The sequence below is a fragment of the Tachypleus tridentatus genome, chromosome 9 (genome assembly GCF_004210375.1).
Source record: "Tachypleus tridentatus isolate NWPU-2018 chromosome 9, ASM421037v1, whole genome shotgun sequence".
NCBI classification, from domain to species: Eukaryota; Metazoa; Arthropoda; class Merostomata; order Xiphosura; family Limulidae; genus Tachypleus; species Tachypleus tridentatus.
In genome coordinates this window covers 144736977-144748550 of record NC_134833.1, presented here as the reverse complement: position 1 = coordinate 144748550, position 11574 = coordinate 144736977, and the positions used below count along the sequence as shown (strand labels likewise).

The window sequence follows — 11574 nt, the reverse complement described above, 5'->3', positions numbered from 1 at the left end:
TCAGATAGAACCCTGTATTGTACTTTGACCGTCTTGTTTCCGTAACGATCAGAAAGTGGAAGTTGTCTGAACTAGACAACGCATTGGTCACAGTTTTTAACTCATAGTTCTTTTATCTGGGACTGATGCACCAATGTGTATTCTATATAAACATTCAGGTCACAATAAGCCACATTTTACTGTCATGCCGTCGTTATGACTCTCAACAACGACACCATTTTAGACATGTTTTGTCCTAAGGTTTATCCCTGACGCTGGATAATGCAACGTGTACTTGGATAGTTTTGATGTTGCATCAATGTCTACATATATACTTTAGGAAGAGACCATAAAATTGGCGCTATTTTGATTTTTAATAATAATGCCATCTTAGAACAACTTTCTCTGAAATTAATGAACATTGGAGTTAAAGAGTCCCACTTTCTTCATGATGACAATTTACATCATAAGATCTGTGGTGTCTGCATGGGTTCTAGCTTATGGACATTCTTGACAATTTCATGTTGTTTTTCTAAAAATACAGTAAATAGAAAACTATTTTCAGCCTCTTTACCGGTGATAACCCATTAGTTATCTTTGAGAACTCTCATGAACCTTCGTAATTTCTTTAACATTTTAACAACAAACCTATCAGTATAGAGTTTACAGTAGAACATTATAAAGTTTATTTTATAGACACTTTAATAAGTGATAATAATGTTTATAACTTAACGTGAAGAATTTACATAAAACCATAGAGAATATCATACTTCATTTTGAATGTAAATAAATCCATAGAGAATATCATACTACATTTTGAATGTAAATAAATCCATAGAGAATATCATACTACATCTTGAATGTAAGTAAAACCACAGAGAATATCATACTACATCTTCAATGTAAATAGAACCATAGAAAATGTCATACTACATCTTCAATGTAAATAAAATCATAGACAATATCATACTACATCTTCAATGTAAATAGAACCATAGAGAATATCATACTACATCTTCAATGTAAATAGAACCATAAAGAATATCATACTACATCTTAAATGTAAATAAAACCATAGAGAATGTCATACTACATCTTCAATATAAATAAAATCATAAACAATATCATACTACATCTTAAATGTAAATAGAACCATGAAGAATATCATACTACATCTTCAATGTAAATAAAACCATGAAGAATATCGTACTACATCTTCAATGTAAATAAAACCATAGAGAATATCATACTACATCTTCAATGAATTTGTCTAAAGTCTCAGTGTATTTCCTCAGTCTGCTTCTATATTTCGTGTTAGGAATTGCTAAAAATTTATTTGATAAGACAGTGACTAACGTTTTATGATTGTTAAAAATATGTTAGAATTTGCTGGATAATGTTACATTTAGTACTTTTAACAATTAACTATATAAATTGGTTGTATTTCATTCATTGTGGCAATTGTTTCAGATTGGGCTCGATATTTCTTTCCTGGAACCTATTGCCACATATGCTGTTAGTATCTCTAAATTAAATATTTTTCAACTGGACTGTTATACTCTCTAAATTGGCGTTATGTAAGGGAGAGTCACATAAGTTAGACTCCAGGCAGATTCCCGTTTTCAACTGACTTACTAAAAACTCTAGAGAGAGGTTATAACTGATATCTGATCTTATTTGAAACAGAGAAAAAACCTCGTGTAATTCTAGTTTTTATACCTTAATATTTTTATAAATCAACAATGGATTAATGTGTACAATAGCAATATCATACTTGACATGCTAAAAATGAAAATCAAATCTAATATCACATTTTCATTTATTCGAACATGTAGCTAAATATCAGACCTAATCAAGCATTGAACACTATTTTATAAACGTTCTACACTTCAACACTTACAATCGTATCTGTATTATTACTTAACGATGAATATAAAAAGTTATATCTCTCGTTGACATTGAGGTTGTTAAATGTGTGTAGGAATCAAGAAATCTCTTTATAAATATTGATTGAGAATATGATTTGACTTGATCTCATCAATATTCCTAAACTTAAAGACTTAAATCAATGGTGTATAAGTAATATTACTGATAAAAATTATTATAATATTTCTTATTAATTACTATATTAATATTAATTTTTAATCTATTAGAGATTTTTACCTATGTAGTAGAAAAGTACATTTTTTTTTTTTTACCTAACTATTTCAAGGGATAATTTTTCACAAGATTTAATGCAACGTCTGGTTCAGATTTCATTAATAAACTTATTTTGACTTTCCTTTATTGTTCGTTAAAGGTAATAGTCGATTGGGATAAAGTTAGAGAAAAAAAGATTTTCACTACAGTTTATCTTTTGTAAATTAAAAACCACACTAAAAGTAACGAACTGTCAAAAGCTTTATATCGGAGAAACTTGTTTCGACACAGTTGTGAGTCATTTTCAGTCAGGAAGGAAACAACAACAGAAACACAACCAAAAATATTGGTTATTATACTAGTTTATTTAATATCAGACTTCAGACAGTTTGTTCTGTTTACTGTGGCTCTATTTTTCGATATTTGTTACAACGATAATATGTTATTATTAATAGTATTATATTTTGTGATGTATCAATTCAAAATTTTATTAACATAATTTTGATAACGTGTTGTTGTGGTAAAGGTTTAGAGTATAATAAGATACAAAAGTTTCAGTTTAAATGACAAAAATTAATTATTAGCTAAATTTACATATTTTATTGTTGCTTTATTTCAAATTATAGACAATGATAATAACCCTGTATATGTATTGGCAAATTATTTACCGATAACATTTCTCGGGCCCGGGTATGGCCAGGTGGTGAAGGTATTCGACTCGTAATCCGAGGGTTGCGGGTTCGAATCCTCGTCGCACCAAACATGTTTGCCCTTTCAGCCGTGGGATGTTATTATGTTACGGTCAATTCTAGTATTCGTTGGTAAAAGAGTAGCCCAAGAGTTGGCGGTGGGTGGTGATGACTAGTTTCTCTCACTCTAGTCTTACACTGCTAAATTAGGGACGGCTAACTCAGATAGCCCTCGAGTAGCTTTGCGCTAAATCAAAACAAAACAAAACAGTTCTTGTTTTTCATTGTTCGTTGTTTAATTTCAAAACATATAAAATTATTACTTTTCTCTGTACTCCACTTGACAAGCTTCCACATTAAATAAGAGTTCTAACATTTTGTAACTTATTTAGATATCACAGGACTTTCATATGATCAAGTTCGTTAATATTGGGACTTCAAAAACAGAATAGAGAGCTTTGGTTCCTGTTTCTCTGTATGATAATAACCTATTAAACCTGGTAGGTCACGTGGTGTAGAAGAAATTAATGTACTTTTATAAACCTTTCAAAATATTTTACGAAATTATCTTTTTATCTAGAATAACATTTTTCAAAGTAAGTAAATCATCTTTTAAAATATGTGAAATATTAAGCAGCGAAACTTAATTTAAAGGATAAATCCTGTGAAAACTGAGTGACAAATACAGTTGATCAAGCAACATGCGGAGACAGCTTTTGGGTAGCTTTGCACGAAATTCAAAACAAATCAAGCTACTTATGTAATGAAACACTCCATCTTTCTTCATAGTTAGTTGATTTTTCCAATATTCAATAGAATACCGTTTAAAATAATTTTTAACGTGGTTTTTACCAACTTTATAATTATGCAAATGATTTTGAAATTTTATATTGGTATATTGGTTTAGACTTATGTTAAATATCCTAAACTGGACGGAGATATGTAGATACTTTAGGAATTACTGCCAATGACATTATTAACAGATAAATGCATTTTAACATTTATGAACTTTGTATATCTTGTGGTGTAAGTTACGTTCATCTAATCAGACTATTACAATAATCATTAATTTGTACGTAACCTTTTCAGTTCTATTTGTATATTTAACTTTATCTTGGTCAGAAATTATTAATTAAAATATAAAACCTTGGTTTAGAACAAGTACCAAGTGATATGTTTATACTATAACATTAAACTTATACAACAGACCAATCACAAATATAAAATGATATTTAATATAATAATCAATTTTAAACTGTTTAGAGATCAGACATGTTTTCAATAACATTGTTTTAATTTTTTAGATCAAGTATGGTTTTAATAACACTCATTTTGCAAACTGTGCACTAGCAGCGTAAACATAATTTCAATAATACCCAGTTTGAAACTTTGCAAAAACGAAAGGCTTTTAATACTAAAAACATTGTTTAAATACCTGTTGTGGGCCTAGTACAAAAAGATCATGATGTAGCTTTATGCTAATTTAAAACACAAATTTAGTAAAAAAACAAAATTTCAAAAATGAAATATGATTCTAGGTTTACACTTAGATACGGTGTAGTGGTTTTCACATCCGGGTACCAAGTGGAATGTTCTAAGCTGGAACTTCGATAAGCATTTAAATATTGTAATAGTTTCTTTTCACGCTCTAACATTGTTTATATTCTATCATTGGAAAACAATAATATTTATGTTGTGTATAGAATTTTCGATGTGTATATTTTGTATTTAAAAAAAACATAAAATATATACAGTTCACCTACTGGTTGGTAAAAGTATATTGATATTATATCTGACACTTAAACTGATTCTGAAAACCAATTTAAAAAACACCACAGTGAAGAGTCGTCTGTGCAGAGTAGAAGGGTAAAGGAATTCGAAACGCGTCAAAGCGCCATCTATCTTTATTTCAACGACTTATGGTGAAGTTGACAGTTAGCATATGAAGATAGAGGTCACCTGAAAATGAATTGATAAATATATATGATGAACAGTAAGGTTTATCTAAAATCTTTCGAACCCAGTGTGGGAAATGTCAAATATCGATTTAATATAAAGTTTAAATAGTTGCCGTTAAGAGGAACTTTACTTTCGTATAAAATAAAAAGTATAATATTTAGGGTCAATAAGGGATCTATTGGTACAACTCGACTGTCCCATCTTCTAATCCAACGGATTATAAATTTAAAAAATACATCTTAAATCAAGTGTTTCTCTTAATAACATAACACAGTATTGAAGAGGAGGACGGTTAACAAAACCTTCAACATTTTATTTATAAGTTTTAACGTTTTGGAATAACTTGTTCCATTATCAGGAATATATTAAAATTGTGTTAGAAAGGCGATCATTATTACAATTTTAAGGTAACATAATAATTAGTTCATTTAATTCGTTTTGTCAATGTACGTAACACCACATGTATATTTATTTATAAATGAGCTATCTAATGAAGATTACAAGCAATTTTCTAAACAAATTTCAACCATAAGCCAACGCACACACCATCATCACCAAATTTCTCCTTTTTACCTCCCATCCTTTTACCAGCTCTCAAACTCTGCTAATAAAAAAAAATATACACCCTTACTCTCATCTACATATACAGACACATTTTCAAAATGTGGCAGAAAGGTGAAGGTAAGATTTTCCCACAGAGAGATTATGCTGACTATCCGATAATATTCCAAATATTGTTAAATAACATTAAAAAGTTTTTCTTCCATTAGATATTCCAAAGCCTTTCACACAACTAACAACTAATATAATAAGCCTATAATTATTTACACAACTTATATTTTCTCTCTGGAAGACAGAAGCGACGTTACCTATTTTCCATTCTGATGATACTTCTCCACTTTTCAACGGCTTACCAAAAACGGAGGCAAATGGCTCACATATCCAATTCTTGGTGTTATTTAAAACACCCAGAGAAATATTATCTGGCTATGTAGCCTTATCACTCTTTAAACTTCCTAAATTTATTTAACAGCTTCAGAATATATGCAATTATCTTGTTCATACTTGTTTTAATCTATCAATTCTTAAAGATGAGTAAGTAAGATGAGTAAGATGAGTACATAAGTAGTTTGATTTGTTTTGAATTTCGCTACTTGAGGGCTACCTGCGCAAGTAGCTTGATCAACTGTATTTGTCACTCAGTTTTCACAGGATTTATCCTTTAAATTACGTTTTGCTGCTTAATATTTCACATATTTTAAAAGATGATTTACTTACCTTGAAAAATGTCATTCTAGATAAAAAGATAATTTCGTAAAATATTTTGAAATGTTTTTAAAAGTACATTAATTTCTTCTACACAACGTGATCTACCAGGTTTAATAGGTTATTAGCATACAGAGAAACAGGAACCAAAGCTCTCTATCCTGTTTTTGAAGTCCAATATTAACGAACTTGATCATATGAAAGTCCTGTGATATCTAAATAAGTTACAAAATGTTACGATTGTTATTTAATGTGGAAGCTTGTCAAGTGAAGTACAGAGAAAAGTAATAATTTTATATGTTTTGAAATTAAACAACGAACAATGAAAAACAAGAACTGTTTTGTTTTGTTTTGATTTAGCGTAAAGCTACTCGAGGGATATCTGTGGTAGCCGTCCTTAATTTAGCAGTATAAAACTAGAGGGAGGGAAGCTAGTCATCACCACCCACCGCCAACTCTTGGGCTACTCTTTTACCAACGAATAGTGGAATTAACCGTCACATTATAATGTCCACACGGCTGAAAAGGCGAGTATATTTGGTGCGACGATGATTCGAACCCCCAACCCTCGAATTACGAGTCGAGTACCTTAACCACCTGGCCATGCCGGACCCGAGAAATGTTATCCGTAAATAATTCGCCAATACATATACATGGTTGTTATCATTATCTATAATTTAAAACAAAGTAAGAATAAAATATGTAAACTTAGATAATAATTACTTTTTTCATTTAAACTGAAACGTTTGTATCTTATTATACTCTGAACCTTTACCACAACAAATTTTTTGACACCAAACATACCCGCTGTTACATCCGTTGGGACATTACAAGTGACGGTCAAATCCTCTATGTTGGTAAAAGGGTAACTGAAGAGTTGGCAGTGAGTGGAGATGATTAACTCTCTTCCCTCTAGTCTTACATTGCTAAATTAGTGACGAGTGGCGCCCTCGTGTAGTTTTGCGAGAAATTTCAATTCAAAAACATTCAAAAGATTGAATCCAACCTTTTTTTTTTTCTACTGAATATTTGACTGTGCAAATCGCTGGTATCAAACCCCAATTTTTGACCTCCAGTTTCCCGATATGGTCAGTTTTAGTTTTTTTTGTCATATTTTTAGCTTATTAGAAAAACATAAAGTTTTCGTGTTTTAAAAAATTAAGGCCTACACTTTATGTATTTTAAATGGTATTGTAGCTAATGTTGTAAAAACAAAGTAAATTTAAAGAAAAATGGAGTGTGTCATTACGTAAGTAGCTTGAAGATCTTTCTCTGTTCCTTTGTTTTGAGAGGGTTTCTCCATTAAATTAAATATTACTGGTTTCAGAGATGAGGAATAACTCTCTAATTGAATTAAATTATGAAGATAATATTTCAAATATTATAAGAGAAATTTATTTATTTTGATAATTTTCATTCAGTATAAAAACTAATTTCATGAAACATTTATAAAGGTTTTTAAACCCACAGTAGATTCTTAGACACCACATGATCTACTAGGCTTAATAAGTTTCATCCATAACGTGAAACAAGAACAAATACTGTCCATTTTGCTTTTAAGGTCCCAGCATTAACGAACTTAATAATATGACAGTTCTGTAGAAATAAGTTACCAGATGATTAATTTAATGTAGGAGCTTGTCACGTGAATCACAGTGAAATATAATCATTTCATACTTTTTGATATTAAAAAAAAAAACAATAAAAAAGAAATGTTATCGGTGATTATGTCGCCATAACATATAGGATGCTGTAAAAGTATTGTCCATAATGTAAAAGAAACTAATAATAACATTTACAAACTAAGTTATTAGTTATTATTTTTTCATTTAAACAGAAATATTCATACCTTCTCCTACTCTAAACTCAAACCACGGGAGTATGTTAAAAAATGGAATATGAAAATTCTCGATTGATAACTGTAGATCACAAAAGATAGTAATGAAAGAAAATAACTGACCGAATTTCTGACCGTCTGTGTCTTTAAAGGAATTCCATGATGAGGGGTCACGTAGAACAGTTTTTTTATTTCTTCCGGAACACAATGTTACAATGAAGAGGACGCTCAAATAGGTCGAAACTTGTTTCTTGGATATGAAACTTTTGACACTTAGATCCGTTCAGTATTGTTTTATTCATTTATGACAAATAGGCTGTAGTGAAATTGTTTTTATTTCCCTGTCTTTCTTAACTAAGAAATGAAAAATATAAAGTCATATGACACCAGGAGAGTTAAACGTATGAATAAAAGTAAAAATATGTCAACTAACCTGGTTCAGAGCTGTGTGTCGCACACTTCGGATGCTTTAAACATAAGTCGAATGTAAATGTTGAACTGTGTTCCACCAAACTCGTGATGCTCAGTTGAAGATTATTATTGTACGTGTATAACTTTGAAGCAGCAGTTGAAAACTGCCCAATTCACTGCCATGTTTTAGTGTTGAACGGGATGTTAAGCTAAATAAATGATAACTGTTCTTGAAGTAGCAAAAACAGTTGTGCTGTAGGTCTGAAAATGCCAGCAAAAAATGCAACTGTGTTGTGTCTACATTAGTGAGTTACAATTTAATGGAGAATTGAAATGTATTCATTATTTTGGCTTCACATAAAATCAGAGTTTAGTACCTAAATTGAGTAAAATAAAAAATTGGGGGAATAAGTTTTTCTAATACATCTAATACATTAATATTATAAATTTTAAAAATTACATCTTAATTCAAGTGTTTCTCTTTATAACATAACACAGTAGTGAAGAGGAAGACGGGTAACAAAACCTTCAACATTTTATTTATAAGTTTTAACGTTTTGGAATAACTTGTTCCATTATCAGGAATATCTGAAAATTGTGTTAGAAAGGGGATCATTACTACAATTATAAGGTAACATAATAATTAGTTCATTTAGTTATTAGAAAAACTGTTAGTGGATGTATAATATATATATATATATTACTCAGCAGCTGACTTACATATCATAATGTTTGAAAAACTTTGGTTTAAAGAGCTGGTTGAGCGTTCTTTTACTAATGACGAGACTTTATTTAATATACAGTTCAAGCTCTGAAGATACTGTGCCTATATTAGAGAAATAGTTCAATAAAATATTATGACCTGTAATTTCAAAAAGTGTACGACTAATGAATGGCTTGGTTTTGGTAGTGGAATATTAGTTCTGTTAGATACTCCTAAGTGCTCACTAACTCTAGTATTTAAATGGAGATTTGTTTTGTCAATGTACGTAACACTACATGTATATTTATTTATAAATGAGCTATGTAACGAAGATTACAAGCAATTTTCTAAAGAACAAATTTCAACCATAATCCAACGCACACACCATCATCACCAAATTTCTCCTTTTTTACCTCCCATCCTTTTACGAGCTCTCATGCTCTACTAATTAAAAACCAAATATACACTCTTACCGTCATCTATATATACAGATACATATACATTTTCAAAATGTGACAGAAAGGTAAAGGTAAGATTTTCCCGTAGAGAAATCATGTTGACTATCTGATAATATTCTAAATATTGTTAACTGAATTTAAGAAGTTTTTCTTTTATTAGAAATTCCAAAGCCTTTCACACAACTAACAACTAATATAATAAGCCTATAATTATTTACACAACTTCTATTTTTCTCTCTCGAAGACAGAAGCGACATTACCTAATTTCCAATCGGGTGGTGCTTCTCCACTTTTCAACGGCTTACCAAAAACGGAGGCAAATGGCTCACATATCCAATCCTTGCTGTTATTTAAAACACCCAGAGAAATATTATCTCGCCGAGTAGCCTTATCACTCTTTAATCTTCCTAAATTTATTTAACAGCTTCAGAATATATGCAGTTATCTTGTTCATACCTGTTTTAATCTATCAATTCTTAAAGATGAGTAATACTCATTAAGCCTTGATTAAATAAAACTAATGAAGAAAAAGCATTTTATAATAATCAAATATAATCCTTTCCTCATCAGTCCACAAGGAGTTAGTCCCGATTCTAACATTTTGTTCGAATAAAAAATCCTTACTGTTAATGTTTAAGTTTTTCCCAAAATTTTTATACATTCTTTTGGATGTTCTAATTCTCTGTTTCGCCAACTTTCTTGAACTTTTAAATTTTATATAAAGTAGAAAAACCTCTGGAAACGTGTTTTGTAATAACTACCAACAAAATCGTTGATGCATAAATCGTTTTATCTTTCATGAATTTTAAATATCTTGTGTTTAACTTATGCCATTACGTTTATCTGAAAATACTGTTATAATAATTAACTTTGTTAAATTGTACGTTACGTTCTTAGTTCTGTCTTTATAGTTGCCTTGATCTTGGTTAGAAACTATTGATAAAAAATTGTTTAAAACACATATATGTATAGAAATGTAATACATGATATGCTTGTATTATCACACTGAAAATCATATTACACTCGTTTATAGAAAGGAATTTGGATCAATCTGTAAAGTAGTCATTTTTAAGTTTTAGAATGATTTATTAAAATAAGATTTGACAAATCTAACGCTTTATAGTATTAATAAGATGTTTTAAGAGATAATCAAGACAAAAATTACTACATTAACTTTTATTCGCAGCATCTTTGTCGACAACTGTGGAAATGAAAACTTCTGACCAGACATTCAGTTCTAAGAAGTTCAAGACTGTTCCTGGAATTGGAATTATTTTGGGAATGACATCAGGATTCATGTTTTCTCTGGCGATTCTGAATTTGAAGCTGGTGTCAGAAATTAGTTCGGCCCAGTTTCTGGTAACTCAAGCTCTTATCCAGTGGGGAATTTATAATGTTTTTATTATTTATTCGAAAGCCAATTACTTCGGAGAAGAAGGAGAAAGAATTATTTTGTTTTTTAGAGCTATATTTAGTGGAATAGTAAAAGCCCTAATGATAGACTGTTTTCATTGGCTCCCTCTTGCGGTTGCTTCCACAATCGATTCCTCTTCTCCAGTGTTCATTAGTTTGCTTGCTTACTTGGTTTTGAGAGAACGTTGTGGGGCTTACAATGTATTCGTGTTAATGCTGACGATGACGGGCATTATTTTAGTTATCAAACCAAAGTTTATTGTACGAACGTTTCAAGATATTCATGACGTAGGTAATCGGTTTAAAGGAATTATTTTTGGATTTTCTGCGTGTCTATTGAAAGCTTGTTGCTATACAATGGCCCGTAAACTTAAAAAAACACCACCTCAAGTTGTGATCGCCATTATGTCTACCATTAACCTTGTTGTGGGAACTTTTCTACTGTTCTTCTTCAAAAAAATTCAAATATCATCTTGTGGCAGAAACAGTGTTCTTGTTGTGAGTTCTGGCATCTGTTTGACACTGAATCAACTCCTCATCACAGTGGCCTTACAAGTGCAAAACGCTGGCTCAGTGTCTGTTGCTCAAACTCTAAATATAATTACAGCCTTTTTGTTCGATATTTTCATCTTGAATACTATCGCCACCTGGTATAGCATTTTTGGCGCTGTTTTGGTTTTTGTTAGTGTACTTTTAACAGCATTAAAGAAAGTGAATTAG

General features: G+C 30.5%; 1 protein-coding gene across 1 annotated transcript; it reads left to right on the top strand.

Moving 5' to 3' along the window:
* Positions 1-10650: 10650 nt before the first annotated feature.
* LOC143227511 (solute carrier family 35 member G1-like) lies at positions 10651-11574 on the top strand. Its single transcript, XM_076458952.1, has one exon. The coding sequence runs from the start codon at positions 10651-10653 to the stop codon at positions 11572-11574; it is 924 nt and encodes a 307-aa protein (XP_076315067.1).

Excerpts from the sequence above, each read along its gene's own strand:
- LOC143227511 (XM_076458952.1), top strand. The coding sequence starts at position 10,651 with ATGAAAACTTCTGACCAGACATTCAGTTCTAAGAAGTTCAAGACTGTT.